This window comes from Rhagoletis zephyria, unplaced genomic scaffold (genome assembly GCF_001687245.7).
Source record: "Rhagoletis zephyria isolate East Lansing unplaced genomic scaffold, Rhagoletis_zephyria_1.1 Rzeph_scaffold_00306, whole genome shotgun sequence".
NCBI classification, from domain to species: domain Eukaryota; kingdom Metazoa; phylum Arthropoda; class Insecta; order Diptera; family Tephritidae; genus Rhagoletis; species Rhagoletis zephyria.
The window spans coordinates 285,211-309,819 of record NW_016157390.1 but is presented as its reverse complement, the minus strand read 5'-3'; the positions used below and the strand labels follow the sequence as shown (position 1 = coordinate 309,819).

The 24,609-nt window shown below is 34.2% G+C and overlaps 1 protein-coding gene across 1 annotated transcript in view; it reads left to right on the top strand.

Annotated features, from left to right (window-relative positions):
- The first annotated feature begins 5,260 nt into the window (after positions 1-5,260).
- Positions 5,261-24,609, top strand: part of LOC108358870 (uncharacterized) — a 28,144-nt gene continuing 8,795 nt past the window's right edge. The window contains exon 1 of the mRNA XM_017610386.1: positions 5,261-5,455. Within this exon, the coding sequence (XP_017465875.1) occupies positions 5,261-5,455 (195 nt within the window). The remainder of the gene's footprint in view (positions 5,456-24,609) is intronic.

Sequence of the window (24,609 nt, the reverse complement as noted above, 5' to 3'; positions counted from 1 at the left end):
AATAAATTATTAGATTTTTCTTAAATCATAATTTTACATAAGCCTAGGAAAATTTGGCTAGGTTTGGCTAAGGTACAGTTACTAAAGGATAAAACCATTAAATGTACTAGTACCGTCCCGTTGTCGAATTTCGACCACCTCACTTTTTCACACACTTTCATTTTGTTTGTGACGTTTTTAAGTCCATGAGCACCTCTTGATAGTCTAGCAAAACAAATAAAATGCGCCTCTTCTTTAAGACACTTTTCGAAAAAAGAGCAATCATTCAAATCGGTTGAGAAACATAGGAGCATTAGGGATTTGTATGGGATTTCGTTAGCGTATTAATACATATATAGATATTATGAACTTATGCCACCATTTTTGTATTGCGATTTTTAGTAATTTCTGAAAAATTGTAGTGAACTACTTACCGCCTGGAGGGGAGAAATCAATAATGATTTTTTGTTGCAAATGTTGCTTCTTTTATCATTTCTTGAAAAAAATCATCAATTTACCGTCCATTGACATATTCGTATAAAACCGTGCTGCGAAATCCGCAGGTACATTGACGGTCATAGGGGAATTCAATTTCAGAACCCTTGGCACAGCTCAATTGGAGCGGGAAGCACAGGCAGCCCTACATGGAACCTAGCTTTAAGTGGGAACGAAGGTTTCGCACAACGGTTGAGGAGGAGGTATGGCGCAAGGGAATGAAATCTAGCCATATATCCCTAAAAATTTTCACGGACGGCTCTAAAATAGTAACAAGAGTTGCTGCCGGGAGCTGAACGTCAGGCGTGCTGTTAGGTTACCTGACCATTGCAGTATATTTCAAGCAGAGCTTTTCGCAATGAGGATAGCAGCACAGCTGACAGAAGGCTGCATATCTATTCGGTGCCCGGCCCCAAGAGAATATAGGGTAATGAAATAGCAGATGAGACTACTAAATCTTATAAGCTATAAGTTTTAGGAGCTATAGCAGCTAGGCCTTAAGCTCGATATTTTCTTACAAATTTCCATTCTTAAATGTAAACACATTTTATTTTAGTTCCTACGGCAAAGATTGGTTCTTTTAAGGAATTTAGTTATTAGGGATATTGATTCGGAAGAAGGAACTGAGAGGTGTGGTATTGGGTTTGTGTTAGTGAATATTTGTTCTCTACGGGTGGCATGCAGTGGGAGAATATGAGTAACTGTGGCTATGTTATCGGTGTTGCAAGTATAGTGTATTGGGTTTGTGTTATTCATAAGATGACAGTGTGTTATTTTCGTGTGTGCTAATCGAAGGGGTTCGAATTTTATAATGTCTAGTCTTGTAGTTGCTTTTTTTTTGTAGTATAAGTTCGGGCGAAACCGAATTTTATATACCCGACGCAGGTATCAACTGTCGTCGTTCCAACTTTCTTTAAACTACCTAAAAGCCTATAACAGTCTTATTTATTGTTGAGAGATTGTTGTCAGTATTAACTGGGAGTAAATGAAGGTCCTCAGATAATGAAATATCGGAATTTTCATATATCCGAAAATTAAAGTTATACGGGAAGCCGGTGCAATTTTAATCCGATTTGAATAATTTTCAACGAATTAATTTTTCGTACAAAGGTAGAAATTGATAAATCGGTTACCGAGATACACATTTTTTGTCATAAGTAGGCGGAGCAATACCCAAATTCCAAAAATTTATAATAATCTAATTTTCTGCTCAGTGGTCATCGCCACAATCGATTTTATGTCAATTAACTTCAGCAGTTACTGATTTATCGCAGTTTTCGTGTTTCTGTAAACTACCGTTATATGGGAGGTGGGCGTGGTGGGGCGTTGCCCCATTTCAAAAATTTTCAACGAATTTCTTAGCTGGATCCTAAGCAAGGCTCGTACCGAGTTTGATAAGGATTGGTGAAGCGGCTACTAAGATACAGTAGTTAATCATAAGTGGGCGGGGTCGCGCCCCTTTTTCAAAAATTTCATAATAATTTTATTTTACACAAAAATTCTACTTCACATACTAATTTTCATAGTTTTTGCATTTTGCGAAAATACCGTTATGTGAGAAGGGACGTGGTTATAGTCCGATTTTGCCCATTTTCAATAGCAACCTACCTTGGATAAAGGGCAACCTATATACCAAATTTCGTTGAGATATCGAGTACATGGACAGACGGACGGACGGACGGACAGACAGACATTGCTTAATCGATATAAATTTTCATTCTGATCATTTATATATACATTTGTCTATATCTGTCTCGATTTCTTTAGGCTGTTACAAACAACCGTTATGCGAACAAAGTTATGATACCCTGTGGAAAAGTGCGCTCGAGTATAACAAAAGTCCAGCGCCAAAGTTAGATATACATACGAGTTGTATACACTATAGAAATTAGAAAGTTTTAGTTGAGTTAATAAGTGCACCCCAAGGATTTCACAAAAATGCTTTAAATTTTACTATTTTTCAAACGTGCCAAAATGAAAAATTAAGTGCCGTTTGAAGTAAAAAACAGCCCTGGATATGAGTATTTGTGTAGTTTATGTTTTTGTACCAGGTAGGTTCCATTTGAGGCGTTGATTGCAAAACTGCAAAAATTATGTGCGAAACCACCGGAAGCAATTATACTCGCTTCTTGCTACGACCACCAAAGAAATATTTCAGAGTTAGAGAGGATTGCTTACGGGGCATATTCTAGGGGGAAAAATTGGTATCAAGTGTCGTGAGCGGGAGACCAGGGAAACTTTGCAGCATCTTCTCTGCCGATGTCCTGCACTGTCAAAAGCATAACTAAAATTCTTAGGAGCTTACGAATTCGAGAAGTTAGAGGACATCTCAAAAGTAGAGCTGAAAACTCACCTGAGATTCCAAAAAGGCGTTGGCATCCTTTGTGAAAAAACGAGCTCCAACTGGAACGCTAAGGAACTATCGGTCTATGTGCGGCTCAACGCCGGCCAGATTAACATAAACTCACCTAACATTTTTGTAGGTAAATTAAGAAATTCAGGCGCTAAATTGAAATAAGGACAACATTTCTCAAATATTGCCACGGTATAAATGGGGTTTATAACTAAAGAGGGATTTGTACAGTTAGGCAGTCACAGGGTGGTGTTGTCTAGAAATCTTTGTCGAGAATGAGTTCAGCTCGATAAAAAATTTCCAAGCAACAACACTCTGTTACTGTGGAAAAGTACTAATCTGTACAAATTTGCAAATCGTGTGGTCCCTGTTTTTGTTTTTGTATTTTTTTTTGTTCATTCATACTAATATTTAAAAAACTAAATTCAAACTTTTTTTATAAAACAACGAGTTAAACATGACCCTTTTAGACCTCTCTGTCTTCAAGGGATAACTTTTTTTTTTAACAAAAATGTGGAAAAATGAGCATTTAGGCTATAGTGCAACGTGAAAACGGCTCTAAGAAATACTATATGTTTTGCGAAATAAAAAAAAAAATATTTGTTGTACTACTTAGTAATGCATCATACTTGAGATATATTTCGCAATTATTGCCAATAATATGTATCAGCGAAAATTTGGAATTTATTAAGTTCGCTACTTAAGTCTTTCAATTTAGCGAGTCATTCAATTACCTCAACGATTTTTTTTTTAATTTCGGCAAATGTTATTGTCAAATTTATTGCAAAATTTGCAGTGATGTTACACTTAAAATCATTAAAGCACATTAATTTTTTATTTTTTTCAATGGAAGCGCTCATTTTTAATAAGGTCACCAGGGCTTTACAACAAATATTGAATCAAATGCATTCGTTGAGCGCCATCATTTGGAATCCTCAGTGAGAGAAGAGCATTGGCGAATTCTGAGCCATTTTAAAATATGCTATGCAGTTGTTTTTTGTATTTAATGTTTGCTTTGCACTATTAATTGTAGTTGGCTGATGTTGCAGTGTTCGCATCTATCAAAAGCCCCAAAGCGGATTTCAGCGATTGCTTTTTCAAGCGCGTTTGTCTTTGGCGTTTGAATTGCATGTTTTTGTCTTTTACGTTTTTCACTGTTTTCGAGTTTGAATTTGATTTTGATTTTGCTACTTCTGCTTTTTAAATTCTTGTTAGTTGCGCTTCAGCTGTTGCTGTTGTGTCTTTATGGATGTTGGCGGTGATGATGATGATGATGCTTTTTGGATTTTGCGCACTCATCGCTCACAGCGCATCGCTCGATGTTGTACGCTTGGCGACTATGCTGAACATATTGGAGGTATAAAATAAAATTGTTTGCGCGATTTTTTTAACTTTCGCATCTCGACTAGCGGCAGAGTCACACGTGTTAACGCGCATTCGTTCATTTCCTTCCTTTTGGCACAGTCGCGATAATTACAGGTGTAGGCGTGTTAATTGGAAAGTGCGTATGAGGGAAATATGTATTTAGTTTATTTATTCAAGTGTTTCCAATAATAAAATATGTGTATCTAGAATACATTACAAAATGAAGAGAATACTCTTCGTGTAAAATAAGAAAATACTATAAATGTGCGAAAAGGCTACGCAAATAAATAGTTGACATAATAAATATTAATATAGTGAAAGATTTTAATGGATAAAACCAAACGAACAAAGATATTCCACCTTATACGAAAAAAACATGATTAACCTCTACACAATTATTTAGACTCCGGTAACAACGTTCTTAAAAACAATTTTTAAAATTGTGGTGCACTTCAAATTTGTTTTGGGATTTAAATATGTGCAGAGTAGACAACCCAACAAAAAAGCTTTTAATAGCAGAAATACATATAAACTGAATTCAAAAAAAAAAAAGAAAAAAAGATATAAAAATTTGTTAATACAAATCCACAAATAAAAAGAAAATTGCTACATATTAAGATTAAGACCAAATGAAATTGTAAAAACGACTTCGACTTTTTAAGTCTCAAGTATTTAGATATAAGGGCGATTTTTCATAAAATTTGTATGCAAAGATATATGTACATATATTGCCTCCATTATCGTATTCCTAGATACTACATAGTATATGTACAGTAGCCTTATTACCCACATAGATTCAAACTTTAAAGATTTTTTTTATTCATTTTTATTTTTTTGGTTCACAAGTAAATCCCGGCTATTTATTGCGGCGTTTCGGCAATTTGTATGCATATACATAATACGTGCATAGATAAATTGTGTTTTATTTTTCCTCTCATTTTCCTTGTTCTGGTCGTTGTAGATAACTGAATTGCATTCAAAACAAATTACGTATACGCTCCATGCTACATTTTCCGTAGTTGAAATACAAGCACATAGACCAGTATAAGCATAAACACTAACTTCACGATGGCTATGAAAACAAAATCAACACCACCAACAACAGAGATGACTCAGAAGCAACAAAAAGAACAAAACTTCACAAAATATTCACATCGGCGGCATCTTCATTTGGATACATCGCTGCTACAGCGACACGCCGTTGCAATTTCAACGTTTTTTATTATTTTCGGATTACTTTGTGCTGCGATTTGTGTCAGTGGGGTAAGTGTACTTTAAATAAGCGAGCAAATATATGAACATGTGCAATACTTGCATATATCTACATATGTAAATATATATACATGAGTATATACATACGTATACTCACGTACATGTTTCAACCAATTGTTGCATGCAACTAGCCATACCACCCTACGCTCTTGCAGTTTCGGCGCATTAAGCGTCTCTTGGCTTTGGCGTGCATTCATGTGAAAGTGAGGGCGCGCATCCATCGCCATCGCAATGCTATTTCAGCAGATCAGCACATCACAATCACCTTCCACATCCACTTTTTGCCATCATCTGCTCTGCGCCTATCCGTCCCTTTGTGATGATCAAAATTATGTATGTGTGTTTGTTTGTATTACAGTAGGTCTGCCAACGCCGTCAGTATTATAGGTTTGTTGCGGTGTGTGCCTGTTTCTATTTGCCAATCACCTCTTCATGTTGATTGCAACGATTTACTATTTTTATTCCACCGTGCAACTTCAATTTAGCGCAATTGATCGAATGAGCGGACAACATTCACGATTTCAATTTGATTTCATTGTGTTCCCAACATTTTCCCTGATCAAATGAAAATAACAAGCAATATACATATGTACATACATATGTATGAAACGATGAGCACTTGCAGTTGGCTTCATACAATTTGATCCGCTTGTGGTGTCTGTCTGCGGTTTGATGACGGCCATTTAATGAATTATCTAGCAATATTATTTGATTTTAATGACACTTAGTGTATATGGTTTTATACTCGGAATCGATAACTAATATATCGCTTAAAATTGTAAACTCCCAAAGGCCGTTTTACAGTCAGTACCAAGAATATATGGAAAAATTTTGTTTAAAAATTTTGATATGCATACTAGAGGGGTTCAAAAATTTTTTTTTTTTGGAAATTCATAAACGCTACCTCGAATTATTGTTATCTGTGATAAAAAATGAGAAAACGTGTTTTTTTATTTTGAAAAAAAAAAGTTTTCTTAGAGGTCGCGCTGGTCGGTTTTTTATAAAAACGCTGATGTTCTAAATTTTTTTATTTTCCTGACATGTTAAAATGCAGCTAAAATTTTGTTTTTTACATATAATTACTCTGATATTATTGGTGAACATTCCCTTAATTACATACCTGTCTTGGACAGTTAGAATGGGCCTAGTGCCCGAAAATATGCTCTCGAAAGAGACTAGTAAAATTAAAACGTTGATACCGAACGACTTACGCATTGTCATGAGTTGGAACTTGTTACCAGGGTGTTTCTGGGGTTGCTAATTATATATGAAGTTTTATGAACGTAGGATAACGATAACCCGTGCCGGCTTTTAGTTGAAGTTTTAGTTAATAATTTGAATTAGTCGTGCATGAAAGCTTTAGAAATGCGAAAAAATTCGATATCTTTCCCATATTTTAGCGCATTTCTAGTGAATCCACATCTTTAAATTTTTAATAGGACGCTAAGATTTTTACCAAGGACATCGAAAAAAATTAATTAATCCAAAATATCCTTTGAAATGAATTATATACTACTTATATTAATACGTTTTAAACGAAAAATCTTCAAAATGCATTTAAAATTTAAAATCTCGACGGATACTATTTTTCAAAGGACATTTTTGACACGTTCCATAGGATAATTGAAAAAAAAAGTTTAATTTAATCTCGGTTTGAATTTTTCTTTTAATTGATACCCATATATCCATATTTTACATATGTTAATTTTTGGAAATATATTATAATTTATGGTCCTTGGGAGAAAATCCTGACTACCTGGTAAAAACTTAAAAACGCAGATTTACTAAATATTATGCCCTAATACTGTATAGTAAGACCGCCTTATATAGAAGTAAAACAAAGAATATTCTGATAACTTTGACTGCAAGTCGGCACGGGTTGCCGTGGTCCGAATTGCATAACATAGCATAGGGATATTAATTTTTCTGTTTTCTCCGATCCCGGGATTTTCGGGATGGCGTTGTCAGAATCCCTTGATCCCGGGATTAGTCCAACAAAGGTTGGAAATAAAAAAATTTTGCCTTATTTCCCATTGCTTATTTGTACTATTTGTAACAAAACAGTTTACTGACCAGAAGCAAAAAACTTTGTTGTGTAGGAAAAGAGTCGTATTTAATAACTGCTCAGCAGATTGGACATAGCCCTTTTCCATGAATTTTATCTGCATGCTTTTTTAAATGTGTTGAAAACATTGCTGGAAAACCTTAAAATGTTTTCATGGAACCATGGCGCAATAAACAGGTGAAGTTATAAAACAGCTTTCTCGCTTTATTTTCTGTCATTCGGCTGCCTTATAGTCAAATTTTATAGGCAATTTTTCAAATAAGACAGTGTCAAAATCTTTCTTCTCGCTCTAATTACTTCACCTGGTATAATTCCGCCTTGGCATGGTACAAACAAAAGTTGCCGTTCCTGTTCGCAGCATATAACACAGATAATATTGTTTTGAGTTTTATCTTCAGTTAAAATCTGTGCATTATCATCACTTGTTTCACCATATCCGAAATGTGGATTTCGTTTACGAAGACGAAGCGAACATGCAGTACGAAGTAGTGATGTAAAAATATGTAAAATTTTACCTACTCTCAGACTTCTAAATTTGAGCGTATGCTCGGTACAAGCAGATGGGATGAATGGCGCAATAAACAGATGAATTATTAAAACAGCTTTCTTCCTTTATTTCCTGACATTCGGCTATCGGACGCGAGGGCGACGTCGAACGCTGTGTGACGCGGGTGGCGCGGGGCGGCACGCGAACGCGGACCGCGGCGACGATGGGGACTTTCAAAGTTGTAGATATACTTACAAATCCGTTCATTTAACTTGTTCAAGTACTACTTTTTGCAAAATGTAACTGGGTGACTACCAACATATGTGCACTATTTTGCTTTATTACTCAAATTGTTAAGTTTAAAAGTTGGTCCTATTGTTCAACGAGAAATAAAATAAAGCAAATTTGTGCTATTTCACATTCAACTGGGAAATAACACAAATTTGCGTTATTGCCGTTTGTGTTATTTCACCCCCTGCTCTCCTACCATGAAACAAATAATAATAAATGGGTTTGAAACCTACTTTTTTATTTAAAGTGGCGTTTTTATTTTTTCTCTCTGACTTTGTAATTTCAAAGATATGATTAATTCCAAAAATTGTTAAAAAAATTCAGTGCAATGTATGTAGAATAAAAATATGGGTAACAAATGCAATAGGAAATTTCTTTAGAACTTAAAAAATTTAAATTTTTTGGATTCACAAGGACGAATAGGTAATTTTTAAGCTGACAAAGTTAGTTAGTTAAACATATAATTTTTTCAAAAACAAATATTACGAAATTTCAAGGATAAAATTTTAAAATGACATTTTCAATATTTACCAGCCCTTCTGCACCAGAAACTTGAATCTGTTTAAATTCTACAGGATTTCCTCATTAATTTTATACCCATACTTCTTCTCTAAACACTTTTTTCTGAATTTTTAAATTACTGACGTCAGAGTGAAAAACTAAAATCGCAATTTTACTATATTTGGCCCATAGTTTCGCGAATATATTGATATTTGTGTTTAAAATTTACTATCGCGCGGTGTTATATGTTTAATAAGCTAGACAAATAAAAATAAATGAATTAATTAAATAAAGAAAGAAATATAGCCAAAACTGCTATAGTAAAATTGCGAAGTTGACAGCTTATAAAATTTATTCTTCTAATATTCTATTTTTTTAGGAAAAATGGAAAAAGCAATAAATCGTCGGACAAAGCTAAACACATTGCTTAAAATTAAATTACTATTATTATTATCGTTTTTTTCATTTAAGAGTAATGATTATTAATAAAATTTAAACGGCTTGTACAGACGCAATCAATTCGAATTTTGAAGTGAAAATGTTGGAGCTTATAGCTTTTGACTTTTGTTGAATAATCATTATTCTTAAGTGAAAAAATAAATCTCAATATTAATTATTATCTTTAAGCGAAAAAATAAAAATCGTATAATGATAATTATTTTTGATCGGAAAAATAAAGATCAAATATTGGAGTGATACACGGAAATTCGTTCCTCAACATATCCCAAAAAAAAATTGTATGGGCTATTTAGATTCATATTGAAAAGCACGAAATTTGAATGAAAATTTGTCGAATTTTCCTAAATTTTGTATAAAGCTTTAAACTTTAACTTTAAACTAAACGATTTATATGAATCTGGTTAAAACATTAGAATTATTTTTATAAAAAAATACCAAAAGCTTTAACTTGAAAACATTTTTAATATTAAACAAATTAACTTATTAATTATGAACACTTGTTTGAGACACTGTATGTATGTGCCTTACTTACATCACTAATAGGTCATTAATCGTAGTACCTAAGGTTTTAGTAAAAATTAAAATACAGCAACATTCTCTCCAAAGTCAATCTCAATTTTCCTTTCATTTGTGTGTGTTTCGAATTATCGTTTGTAGATTTACGTGTTTTTCGAATGGGACAGTCTGCAAATGCAATAATTACACCAAAACTGTTAACGGTGATAACGCAATACGGCAAACAAAGCCAAGTAAACCGAAATTTATGCAGTATTTACACATACACTTTTGAACACATTTGTAAGTTTGTATGTTTGGTTCGTTTCGAAAACCCTGTAGTCAAATGTACTAGTTTTACACTAGGGTATTACGGTTAATTTCAGTATAAAAAATTAGACAAGCAATTAATTTTGGTGATAGTAAAAGTTCCTTTACATATCGTCGCCTGGATAAAAGATTGTCGTGTATTACTTTCGGCCGGTTTTGGGAAATCGCGATTGTAGTTTGGAATGCAATTTCTCAAAAACGCGAAGATAGATTTTCTCCAAAGCCTCGGAAAATATTACTAGTTCACAAAATTCCTAAATTATTTTACTTTTATTGTTTATTGTTAATCAGTTTTGAGTTTATAAAGGATTTTCTTTAATAAAATTTTGTGGTATGCGATACTTGTCAACTATTTGGCAGCCACTGTGAAATACGACAAACTGAAATACGACAAAGTGTGATACAAAGTGAACGATACTTTTTACTAAATATCTCGGAAACTAAAGGAAATGGTGCGGTATCAGCCCTGCCAGATGTACGGATTTTTCCTTACGGTACGGATTTGCAAGGGAGAAAATGATTGTACGGATTCAACGTACGGATTTTTAGCTTTCCATCAAGATATACGGATTTTCGTAGTGTCTTTTTCATATTGTAAAAGTTTTCCTTCTTTACACTTATCTCATAGGTTTCTTATATTTCCTGAACCTTCCATTTTTTTAATTAAAAATTGTGTTGTTTTCGTACTTGAGGGACTTATTTATTAAAAGCTTGACTATTTTTGACCCGATTTTAAAAATCAATCATGAGAAGAGGATTTATAGGCCTTTAAAACTATGTATAACATTCTAGTGGTAGACTGCGATTGTTGGGAAGTTTTGTTGCGTAAATTCTAAAGAAACCCCAAATTTTCTTTATTTTTTTCCACTTTAACCATCGCTTCAAACATTATACTGTTACTCGATAGGGTCGAAAACGTACCTGAAAAGTTTTGTTGCATGTACATAAACTAAGCACACACTGCTTGTTAAAAAGTTCTAGTCAGAAAAAAAATAAAGTTGTCTGTGAAGCAATCAATATATAGGACTACTGGAAATATGTGATACTTTGTTTGATGTTATTAAAAGTCCGATTCCTGAGTTCACCTAAGTAGAAATGATTTTTTTTTTGCTCGCCAAACAAACTCGAGCCTACGGATTTGGTACGGATTTTTCACCCACCACTTTTTGTCCGTGTACGGATTTTATACTCCAAAATATATATGTATATGTATATAAAAACCTTATAAATTGTACAAATCCTATATGTATTTTTTACAAATAAGAATATGTACTTTGCTCTGTACCAATTTTTGAAGCTAAATAGTGCATTGAACAGACTAGGCTAATTCTTGCTGAATGTCTGCTCCCGTTGGGCGCATATATGTATTTATGTAGTACGAATGAATGGAAGTGTACCTATCCATACATATGTATGTAAGCATTAATACCTAGATACATATGTATTTGTACACATGCCGGAGTGATTGCACAAATTTGTCTCTTGTTGGAGTGATAATCATCGCCTGCTGAACTCCCACGCAAAGTTGCATCCATCACTACTGCATCACTAATAGCCTTAGTATAAGCAGCAGCAGAGAGCGACAACAACAAAGACAGCAATAATACATAGTACCGAAAAAAGAAAATAAAAGTAAACTTAACTGTAAAGTAACCGCAACAATACGACTACTGCAATAACTCTAAGCACAAAAAAAAGTTTAATAAATAGCGTCAACAATAGTTCATAACAGCAAAGCGAACAAATACAAAAACGAGTTGTTGTACACTACACACCGTGCAACCGGGCCTTAAAGAAGATGCAAGTGATTTTGAAATATTGCAAGGTATTTGCTAATACAATGGCAACTTGTTGCCACTTTGACGTATTCTTCTGCTTTTCTTTCCTCAGGCAGGGCTGGCGTGTTTTTCTCTGACCACCTTGTCGCTTCACGTGTCTCACCGAATGGCTCGCGTTGCCGAAAGAGGCTTCCATTTGTTGGTGATGGAGTGTTGCAGCCAACTTTGGCGCTATTTTCCTACTTATCAATTCATTACTCAATTGGCCTTGATGCAATTTTCTACACGGCAATTAGGCTGTGGTGAGGTAATCGTGGACAATTAAACTCAATTCGATTCATTTACAACTCAATAAATGATGCAGTTCCTTAAGTAAAAAACACTTCACAACAGTGTATGATCAATGATGGAATAATAAATAGATGTCCATCATGTAACAAGCATCGACAGGTATGCTATTACGAGTACTTATATCTTTTTATCTTTCCCAACGTCGCTTGAAATTATCCATGTTTCTATCGAGTCTAAATAAGAGTTCGACGGAAAGGGTATTTTTCGCTCGATCTCCCGGCAGACAGTGTTGCTGCTTCAATGAAGGATCTTATGTACAGAAATTTCTTCACTGCTTCAAAGCTATAACTGCCAACCGTTACGTGTCTGCCAATAATAGAGGATTACTGTTTAGGGTTTACATTAGTGTGTTCTTTAATGTGTAAATTTTTTTTTGAAACTTAGGCGAGGCACCTGTTCATTCGATTCTCTGCCCTACGAAACTATTTCATTAATTTTTGGATTTGTAAGGTAATTTTTGGGAATCGCTACCAAAATTTGAATTTTCTTAAAAAAATGCACAAACTTATACTTTTACTTTTATTAAATTTATACATTCACAATGAATATTTAAATTACAAATAAAAGTGACTGGTTATATTTAAAAAATCTATAATCAAGATACCAGAGCTGATTTTTTTTTATCAGGATATTTCTTTCTGTACTATTTTACCAACGATAGCAAGTATTGCTTTTGATCTTCATCAGTTGTTATCAATTTATTATATTACTCCACGTGGTGTTGTCCATGCTCAGCAATATCATTCACTACCCGCATAGAAATTACGATTTTATTTGCAGCATTAGGGTCATCCTCCCAAGCTTCAACATCTTTATTCAAAAACTGAGATGAGATACCCAGTATCTGGAAAAATCATAGAGTGTTACTATTTAGTCACAAAATCTTCTATGCTTTTGTCATGGATATATTTGAAATCAGTGTGTTTTATTTTGGGACAGTCCTCTAAACCTTCGACTCTTAGTGCCTTACCTTTTCTTTCTTGTCTTGAATTGACATTTAATTGTCGAAAAATGCAAATGTCACTAACTCTTCTAACAAGTACCATAATTGCCCCTGTATTTTTTTTTATGGCGACTTTAACCATTGCTTGGTTAATAACTTTAGAGGACTCAAGGTCTTTTAATAATTGTAGGTCGTTTTTCGGTGCTAAGTATCAGACTGGAGCCGGGAACCAATATTTTATATAAATAATGACTATAATAATGGCAAAATTTCTCAACAGGGTTGAAATCTTGAAATTCCTGTTCGTATTTTGTTTGTAAGTCAAATATGTGTGGCATTGTGCTACTATGATAGCACGGCCGAGTAATCATAGCCAACTTATGTACAGTAGTCGAAAAAATTATAGCCGCACCAAATTTTGACAATTTTTAAAATATTATTTTTGTTGTTATTTAATTTCAGTTAGTTTTTTATAGTTCGTTCTTTACCAACATCCATATAAATACAAGTTTAAAGTCAGTATCACACTTTCTTTATCTTTTGACTACAAAAAAAAATTGTCCCATTTTTTTACCAATAGCCTAATATAAAAATTTACAAATCTGTACATATGTACCAATCGGGTGACACTGCCTGAAAAATCTATGCAATTTAAAAAAAAAAAATCTACAAATTTTTGTTAAAATTTCGAGTTTTTTAATTAAATTCTGAGTATGCAGCTTTGTAGCCCATTGAATTCTAGTAGAATAAAGTACACGTTTTAAATGGCTAACAAGTAATTTTTAGCAAAAAAAAACCGACTTAAAAAATATATATATATATATTTCATGATTCAATGATCGGATCTAAACCAAATTGGTATGGGACCACCTCTGAGACACTACCTTTCCGTTGCAAAAAGAATTATCGAAATCGGTTGATCGGTAAAAAAAATAAATAAAAATAAAATTATTCCGACGAACTGATAACCTCCTCCTTTTTTGGAAGTCAGTTAAAAATGTCGATTGATTTTTTAGAATTTTTTAAAGTTCGAAATTTGTACGAAAGTTTGTTGAATTTTTTTTTGAATATTACACAAATGAGTTGTCCACTTGCAAATAGCGTTATGTGATTTTATAATAGTGAGCCATAAATTAAAAAAAAACGTATACAACAACAAGTAACATTCAAATTGTATATTTCTCTTTATTATCTGAAAATTTGGATAAACAAAAGCCGAATAACATTAATAAACAATATCGCAGTGTGGTAGTTTGTGCAAATTTTATATATTAAAATTGAATATAGCGAGTTTTGAAACTGTAACTTTTACATAGCTATCTTTTTTTTCAGCTTTTCGCGTTCGCTCTTCAATGAAGATTGGTGTGCTTCTTTTTTACGACGCCTTCCACTAGGCACCGAAACTATCACGTTTTCTTGCAGTTTTCTAAGTTCATCAGAAGATGTAATAGTAGTTAACATTTGATGCTATTTTTTCAGAAAATAGAAAGATTTTGCACTATATTGTTAGTGGACATGAAACTACTTTAAATACTGGTACGTTACTCACCAAAAACTAAAAATCTAAAAAAATTTACATAGCGACTTTGCAAGTGGACAACTCAAATTTGGAAACATGGATTTCCACGGGTTTTGTTAAAGAATAAACTATATTTTTATTAAAAAAAAATAACAAAAGTTCAATAACAACAAATATAATACGTTAAAACTTGGCAAAAAGTGGTTCGGCTATAATTTTTTGACCACTGTATGTATTTTTTTATATCTTTAATTGGACCTTCACATTGCACATAAAGGAAGTACATAATAAAATTAAAAATATATGCCTTTTTTGCCTTTGTTTAAAGCTCATTTTGCCTTTTTCAAGTTTAAGTGCTTTAAAACGTACATTTCTAATTATCCTTTAATCAAATTTCGAAAAATGTTTATTTTGCGGATAAAACACGGCCATTCGTTTTGAATTTCGAGAAATGGAAGTCGTTCATGAGTTCATAGATAAGAATGCAATATTACTACATGGTTGAGCCGGTTTGGTGCATTGTCGAGCGCAAATAGTTTTTCATCCTACGCAAAACAGAAAAGCTCCTCTCGTTAGAGGATGACGACCCTGGAATCTGATCTAATTAAGCGTACATATTCAGGAAAAAGTCCCACACATAATTCGTTTTCACGCAAAAATTGCACAACATCTTTCACAGAACTTGGATTTTGCTGTGTGCACCTCATTATGCACAGAGATATATCTTTATCGATATTGAGTCTGATTTCGTCAAAATCATCATTATGAAACGTGACATTTTCTTCACATATACTGTCTCACCAAGAATGAACTTTTCTAAAGTTTTATAAAATGTTCCCGATTCAGTATCAAATTTACTTGTCAGGGAGCAAATAACTTGGTCGAAAATTTCATAACATATCTTCAAAAAATACTCTTTCAATTGGACTTATTTTTCTTCTAAAAAATTGTCAAGTGGGTAATTACCCACCTTTAAAAATTTCAGGTGGGTAGTACTACCCACCATACCCACGTCTTCCGCCGCGCCTGAACATCAAGGCTAGTAGTTAGGTGGATATCGATAATATTTTTTCGAGCTCCTTTTTTGGCGATTTAGCTATTGGAGGTTTCGCTTTTGTGCGTTATGAAACTTCTGATTCTGGTGGTCGATTAAGAAAGTGAGTGCTTTTCTGTCAAATATGTGATACTTCTTTTTTGGATTTCACGCACTTTTTGGAGGCGTTCTGCTTTCCTTTTCAACTTCTCACTTTTTCCTAAACTTTTTTTATATACTGGGCCAATTAAACCCGGTCGATATTTCTGCCGTTGCGCTAATAAAAACTGCTTACCCTCTTCTTTGGTCATAATACTCAAAGCTTCGGAATGTGCAATGTCAATAAAAACTTCTAATCTACGTTGCTAGTCTTGTCCCTTTTGTTTTAATGCTTCCGATCGTTTTTTCTTGTTTTCTTTATTTTCTTCAGATTGAGCCACTCTTTAAAGTGATTTTCTATTTTATTTAACGCATGCTTTTTCAGTCTCGTTGGTATACTAGCTTTTCCCATACTTTTATGACTTCACATGCAGCAACACTCGCAGAATCACGAACAGTTTTCTTTTCTTCGTTTTTGAAATAAAAGAATAAACGTAATAGTTGCTTAACCAATAGATGGCAACATTGACTGATTGCGATTTGGTGTTGATTGTCCAACAAGCCAAATATCTATTGGTTTTATACCTAGTCAGTAAACTTCCGCCACTAATTGTAGACGCCATGACAAGTTGAACCAGGTAACCCGCACAGCTTAGAAAGCTAAATATGCACGCTCTTGCTAAAGATTGAATTCGGACTGAGGGTGCTGAAAACGCAAAATTTATATGGTTGAAAATTACAAATGAAATGCAACATGTACTGCTTTTTAATTTTAAAACTCACCTCACAACTTTAAGTTCACTTTTAAAACACAAAACCCTGAGGTGTGGAAGACTCTTTGACCTCACATAACGGTTATTTGTAACAGGCAAAACGAATCGAGTTAGATATAGACAAATGTAAACATAAATGATCAGAATGAAAAAAGAAATCGATTAAGCAGTGACTGTCTGTCCGTCCGTCTGTGCACACGATATCTCGAGTAAAATTGAGACATCTTAACGAAACTTAGTACGTGTACTTATTTCGGACGTTGGACGGATGGTATTAAAAATGGGAAAACAGGACAATAACCACGAATTCTTCCCATATAACAGTAGTCTTCAGAAATACGAAAACTGCAATATTTTAGTAACTACTGATGATTATTCACTCAAAATTTATATTTACAATAATTTTTAGACGAAAAATAAGAATATTATAAAACTTTGGAAAATGGGCGTGGCATGTATGTTCCACGGTAACCGTTCCACCAATTTGTACCACACTCGGTATGGTTATTGTGCTTGCCATATAAAAGCAAAGCGTTGAAAATTATTGAAATCGGACTAAAATTACGCCCACTTTTCATATAACGGTAAATTTCAGAAATGCTGGAATCTTCTGTATTTCGAAATTTAAGGACGCTAATTTACTCAAAATTGATATTAACAACAATCCCTTGAAAAAAGTAACATTATTTGGAATTTTGAAAAATGGGCGTGAATGGGCGCCCACAAATAACTATATAAGTCTATCTCATTATGTCTAACTGAACGTTCGATCGAAGGTGTTTAAAATAGAGGTAAAACCATCCCTGCTTACCGCGTAGCGTTAGCTTTCGGAAAGGTGAAAAACATATCGTCGTTTAAAGTACAAAACCGCGTATCTACAAAATGCAAAACCGCGTATCAGGATAATGCAAAACCGCGTAAATGAGGTTGCATAAATTCTTTTCTAGAGAGTAAAAACACTCATATTTCAAACTGGTTCTCTTTTTTATAAAGCAATCGCATTTCTGGCTATTGATTCTCGATTGAACCAAGAGCAAATCCAATTTATGGCACCAAATGTTGCGGAATGACGGTTTTGTACTTTAAACGACGATATATTTAATATTTGCGCCGAATATTTAATGTTCGGCCCCGACCGAACTTTGACTTTCTTACTTTTTACATTTATGTATTTTTCTATTTAAATGAATAAAATCTAAGCTAAAATTAAACTCAAAAAAAAAATATTTATTAAAAAAATAAACAAAAATTATATAAAAAGAAAAAAATGTCCACTGCCCCACGACTCGGACTCGAACTCGGCACTCTCAATTGGCAGTCTAGTGCTTTGCACACTCGGCCATTGCGCCTGATGGGGCAACGTGAGTAAAATTACATATATAAATGTCTGTTGTTTCCTTTGCACTAACTGATTTCGAATCAGCATTCGAAGCTGGCAACGATATTTTCGAGTTCACTCGGATTCAGTGATAGGAATTTTTTCGTACTCGTAGCGGGCATTCGAATTGGTAGATTTTCTACGATGGATTCCGTGATAGCCCTGAATAAGAGCGTTAAGAAGGATTTATATTTATTTGATAAATTTGCCTTTAAAACTTTGTAAAAGATAGCCGATTATCAAGAAATGAATTGAGATAGCTGTTTTATCACCTCACCTGTTTATTGACCAAAGGTTCAAGTATTGAATTCAATTCTGCTTGCAGGTGTTTCCCATGTAAACAGCGAAAAACTTGAATTCAACCAAATTGAAGCTGGCAAGAGTAAATAGGAAACACAAAAGATAACGAACAAGAATTGCTTTCAAGTACTTGAATCGTGTAAATCGGGTGTATGTAACAGAGCAAAGGTAAGAGCAAAACTGCACTACAAGCTTTTTAGGCTTTCAGCTAATTCTACTGATTCTAATTATTTCTTGTTGTGAAGTTGTACCCTAAGACTCTGCTTGCGCTATTGTTTATAAAATCGGTAATATCATTTATTCAAAAGTTTGGGGATTTCGTGTTTGGGGATTTCGTGTTTGGGGATTCTGATTTTAGGGATAATGTATTTTGGGTATTTTTTTGTAAACAGTGGATTTTTTTGGGGGGATTTTATTAAACAAGTAAAAAGGCTACGTTCGGGCGAAGCTGAACATTAAATACTCGGCGCACGTATTAAGTATAGTTTTTCACCTTTCTGAAAACTACAGCTACATGGTAAGCAGAGTGGTTTTACCCCTATTTCTAATAATTTCGATAGTATCCCTGTGGGGAAAATCTCTAGTTCTGAACTGGGACGCTTCTAGTACATTTAGACCCAGTACTGGTTCCCGATAAATCTCTTTTGCATGCAAGCAACTGGCGAATTTAACATGGCGATGTCCTAGGAAGTGTCAGTTGCGCCCCTCTGCATCCCTTTTTCGATAGTTCCGAACTAGTCCTAAATTCTATAGTTCCGAACCAGTTCTAAAATCGATAGACGAAAGAAAAAAGTATCATGCTTTTTCAATCTTTTTGGTTCTTCCGTGTGCGATTTTAAGTTATTTTGTAAGGAATGTGTTTTCAATTTGACATTAAATTTGTTTGAATGATTGTAAGAAATGTACGTTTACATACATACCTTGCTGTAGCTGACTTTGCAGAGGTGCTTGCTGTTATTGGTTAGATTCCAGACGGCCCCAAGATGTTAATATGTTAACACAAAGCTTTGTTTTGTATTACCAAACTATGAAATAGCATCTGCGAAGCACAGAATAGAAGCGTATTTGAACGAAAAAGCCGCCGAACACATATCTATGTAAAGTAAACAAGCCCCCCGCTGCATCCNCCAAGATGTTAATATGTTAACACAAAGCTTTGTTTTGTATTACCAAACTATGAAATAGCATCTGCGAAGCACAGAATAGAAGCGTATTTGAACGAAAAAGCCGCCGAACACATATCTATGAAAAACTAAACAAGCTCACCGCTGCATCCCTTATTCGATAGTTCCGAAATAGTTCTAAATCCGACAAACAGGATCTAGTTCGTTCTGCATCCCTTTTTCTATAGTTCCGAACCATTTCTAAATTCGTCACTTTAGATATAGATTTGTAGTGAAAAAAACTGAAAAAATTAGTTTCTTAAAAGTACCACTTTTCGCCGATTTTGGACTGGTGGGGATCTAGTTCCTATGGGACTAGTTCCTTTTCGGCGATAAAGACCTAGTACGGAACTAGAAATTTGATTCACTAGTCCGCGGTTTCCCTGCAGGGATGTTCAGTTAGACTTAATGAGCTAAACTTATATAGTTATAAATGGGTGGTACCACTCCCATTTTCTAAAATTCCATTGTAATGTTATTTAATTTTTAAAGGATTGTTGGTAGTATAAATTATTAGTAAATTAGCGCCCTTAAATTTGGAAATATCGAAGTTTCAAGGTTTTCCCCGATTTCAAAAATTGTCAACATTTTGCTTTTAGTAGAAAAACTATTCCGAGTTTGGTACAAATTGATCGTACGGTTAAGTGGGTGGTGCCACGCGCATTTTCCGAAATTTTGTTATGAACGTATTTTTTGCAAAAGAGTTATTGCAAACATAAATTTTGAATAAATTAGCTTCAGTACTTACTGATTCATCAAAGATTTTGTATTTCTCTTGTTTGAAGGTTTTGACGCAAATAAAAAAAAAAAATTTGTCGCGAAGTGTCGCGCCGCTGCAGTTTCAGTGCGGTATACCAAAAAGTGTCGCGCCGTTTCGCGTAGTGCCGCTGCAGTGTCGCGTCGCTTAGTGCGGTCGTACCTTAAGTCAGGGTAGCTACGCCTATTTTTCAAAAATGTATGATATTCTTATTTATTGCCTAAAAATTATTGTAAATGTCAATTTTAAGTGAATACGCCTCAGTAGTTTCGTAAATATCGCAGTTTTAATTTTTCTGAAAACTACCGTTACATAGAAGGTAGGCGTGGTTATTGTCAGATTTTTCCCATTTTCAATACCATCCGTCCTACGCTCAAAAGAAGTGCACGTGCCAAGTTTCGTTAAGATACCTATCTAACAATTTTTGATTGCTTCAAGCAGCGTAGGCAATAATCGTGTTAATCAGAATACTATAACCGAAATAATTTCATCTCAAATAAGAAATAGTATTACTCGGTCTTACACTTCAGCTTGCGTGGTAAAGTACTCGTAAGTACATATGTTTTTATTCAAGCATAACTCCAAAATTGTGTATGTATTCGGTACTCGATGCAACTAGGGCAATAGCAGGCGGCAAACAAAAACGGTAACAAAACAATGTACCACTTACAACAAAAGAAGCAAAAAAAAAAAAAAATAAACAACAGCTCTTAAAAATGGTACAATGGCGATATTCATCAGTATGAGTATGTAAATGTGCTCGTTTTGCATTTGTTGTTGATGCTTTCAATCAACCACATATCATCATTGTATTATTACTAAATATGTAGCAACTGCCAGTGGCATGTCTCCATGTGCAGCTACATTTACGGGCAACTAATTAAGAACGAAAATGAGAAAGGCACCAATTTTTAACAAGCTTTCATTAAGATTCACCTGGTCTAATCAAAACATGCAATCACTTTTTAACCAACTTTCCGATGAGCTAGAGACTTACAACTTCAAACTTAGCTCATAACCCGATGATATTTGAAAACCCCTTATTAATGGTCCGATATGGAATGTAGAAATAGCTCCAAAAAAAATTTCCCGATAGGTGGCGCAGGAGCGAAGGTATTTGGAAAATCTGTATTTATGGTCCGATGTGTTTCATATTTAGAACTTATAATACTTAAATGATAAGAAATAACTGTACCAAACATTTAGCTGTCGATTTTTCTTTTTTTTTTTGTTAACCACTTATAAAGGATTGTCTTTAAAAAACGTTTTAAATTATTTGCTTAAGTACAGAATGAAATAATACTGTGAAGTTTAACATTTTGAAGTCAATCCAACAACAATAATCAAACCAGAAGACAAAAATGTAAACTATGGAAAATGTTATAGTTTTGCACTCATATATTTATAATAACTTTTTGACAATTTTCACGAAAAAAAATTATTAACACAATGTTCACTATCCTTTGGCTTTTTTTTAGCTCCTGGATGCGATTTGGCATACCTAATGTGTATCTCTATAAAAATTCTGGAGGTATAGCCTCCCATATATCCTCAGTTTGCTTTCATATCTCATGTACTCCATTGGAGGGCTTGAATACTTAGTAAGCTGTGCTTTTAGTTGATTTCGCTAATTCTCGATGAGATTCACCGCGGATCGTAGGCGACATTTCAAATTAGCAAACTTTTGCTTTTGTATCCAGTCTTTTCGAGCATGTACAAAGTAATTTGGCGATTTTTCGGCAGAAACTATCATGTTTTGAACAGATACTGTTCCTTACGCATAATGCGGACCAACAAAATTTTTGAAATACAACCCCAAACTATTATTGACCGACCACTGTGATACACAGTTTGCCTTACATGATGCGCTTAGCTTCATTTGGGCCTTTGATCCAATACCATGACCGGCCATCTGATTGAAAGCGATTAATTTAATATTGTCGGACCAAATAACCTTCATTTGAAAATGTGTTTTTTATTGCATTCTGAAAGGCATAACATATGCCAATAGGCAGCGGTCCGGCTTTCGTGCGATGCAGCAAAATGCTGCCACACTCGCATATGTATTTTGATGAAAGTTGCTTTTTTTCTATTATGCTGCCTTTGCGCTGATTTGCATTAAAGTTTGATACCTTAAGCGCTCCTGTAATAGCGGCTGCATCGCTACTTGCGACTAAGTTCACATGATATCCGACCGTAATATTTTTTGTCAGACTTCCTTTGTCCTTAGGAACACCTTAGGCAAAATTTTTACTTATTCTTAACATTTTCATCTGGCAAACTCCACAATTTTTTGCCACTTTTACTGCGGCCCCCCGCCCTTCCGCAGTAAATCTATTATTACATATATGTTTCCTGATTAACCATGTTGTTTACTGGTGATCTCTTCTTCATTAAAATACAATACAGAAAAAAGGCATGTAACTCGCAACTAAGTAAAATATAACTGTAAAATTCAAAACTGAGAGTGAGTGCGGAACTGTAACATTGGCCTTAATTTACATTTTTGCCTGCTGATTTTATTATTATGTTGGATTGACTTCAAATCTTTATGAGAGAGGGAGTACAGGTGTACCAACAAGAATATACAACAAAAATATGAAAGTCGTTAGAACTTGGAAATATAGGGGTGGCTGAAATAAAAAGTGTTGAGCCATGTTACAGTTTTGCTAGACACTGTAAATCCGGCCGACATGGACTCCCTTCATTCTGAAGACTATGACGTTTTTACTTGTAAGATCGAAATATTTCTAAAAGAGTAATAGAAACTTAATGAAGGTTATGTTATTTTTCACATACATGTGTGTATGAATGTATACGCCAAAATTGTGATTTCGTTTGTGGCTATTAAAAAGCTAGGTGATCGTTAAATGTACATAAGCATGTATGTACATTTTTGATTTATTCGTATTTTTTGGTTCTAGGCGCAAAGCCAAAGTATGTATTTTGCTCATTAATGGTTTATAAAGTTAAGGAGTGAATGAATAATGAAATAAAACACCTCTTTGAGGTAAGATTTTCGAGTGACGAAATTTATGATATCAATTTCGTGACGAAAATTATACGCATTTTTTAAGTGCCTTGGAAACGTGCGCTGTGATTCTATATGTAAGTTAAATAAGTGCTATGAGTCCGTCCGTGTACACGATAACTCGAGCAAAAATTTCGATATCTCAACGAAATTTGGTATGTAGATTGCCCTTTATTCAAGGTAGGTTGGTATTTAAAATGGCCGAAATCGAAAAATGCAAAAACTGCAATAGTACGTGGAGTAGAATTGTGGTAAAAATAATATTATTATGCAATTTTTGGAAAATGGGACTGGCACCCCCCACTTATGATGAAATGCTGTATCTCATTAGCCGCTTCACCAATCCCTACCAAACTCGGTACGATGCTTGGGTAGAGTCTAGCTAAGATATCTGTGATTCCTTGAAATCGGGTAATAACCACGCCCACCTGCCATATAACGGTAATATACAGACAAACGAAAATTGCGATAAATCAGAACTAATTGAGCTAATTCACTTAAAATGAATTAATGCAATAACCGCTTAGCATACAATTAGAATATTATAAATGTTTGGATAATGGGCGTGGCACCGCCCACTTATGACCGCAAATGTGTATCTCGGTAACCGATTTATCAATTTCTACCGAACTCGGTGCACTTAATAACCTTGGTACGAAAAAGCAATTTGTTGAAAATTATTCAAATCGGACTAAAATTACACCCGCTTTCCGTATAACGGCGAATTTCAGAAATAAGAAAACTCCGATATTTCAATGAGGACGCTAATTTACTCCAAGTTAATAGCTACAACAATCTCCTAACAATAAATAAGACCCACTTAATAATTACAAAGGTGTACCTCGGTAACCACTTAATCGATTTGTACCTACCTAGTTTCAATTATATCATAAAGTCTAACTCTGCATATTATCGGAAACATTTGAAATCGGGTAAACATCCCTACTTATCATGCAAAGGTAGTTCAGGAAAAGTTGAAACGACGATATTTGATACCTACGCCGGGTATATAAAGTTCGGTTTCGCCCGAACTTATTTATGCTTCTTTACTTGTTTTTAGTTAGATTTAAATTGATTGAGGTTTTAGTCCTGATCGAGGAGTTCGCATTCTCCTACATGACCTAGAACTAGCTATAGTTGTGTGTTTTCGTATTATCCAGCAAAAAATATATAGTAACTTGCCAGCAACCAAATTTCGGAGAGTAAGCCAATATTTACTCCCAATGAGTGAGTGCAATTTTCTTAGAAAACTAGTATTTTCCATCTTATTATATATTTAAATAGGTTTATTTTGTCAATTGCAGCTCTAAAAGCACCACAAACAATTATTTTGGTAATGTGAATTACATTAAGCATCATGCCATCAGCTGTTTTTTTCTTACTAGCAATTAG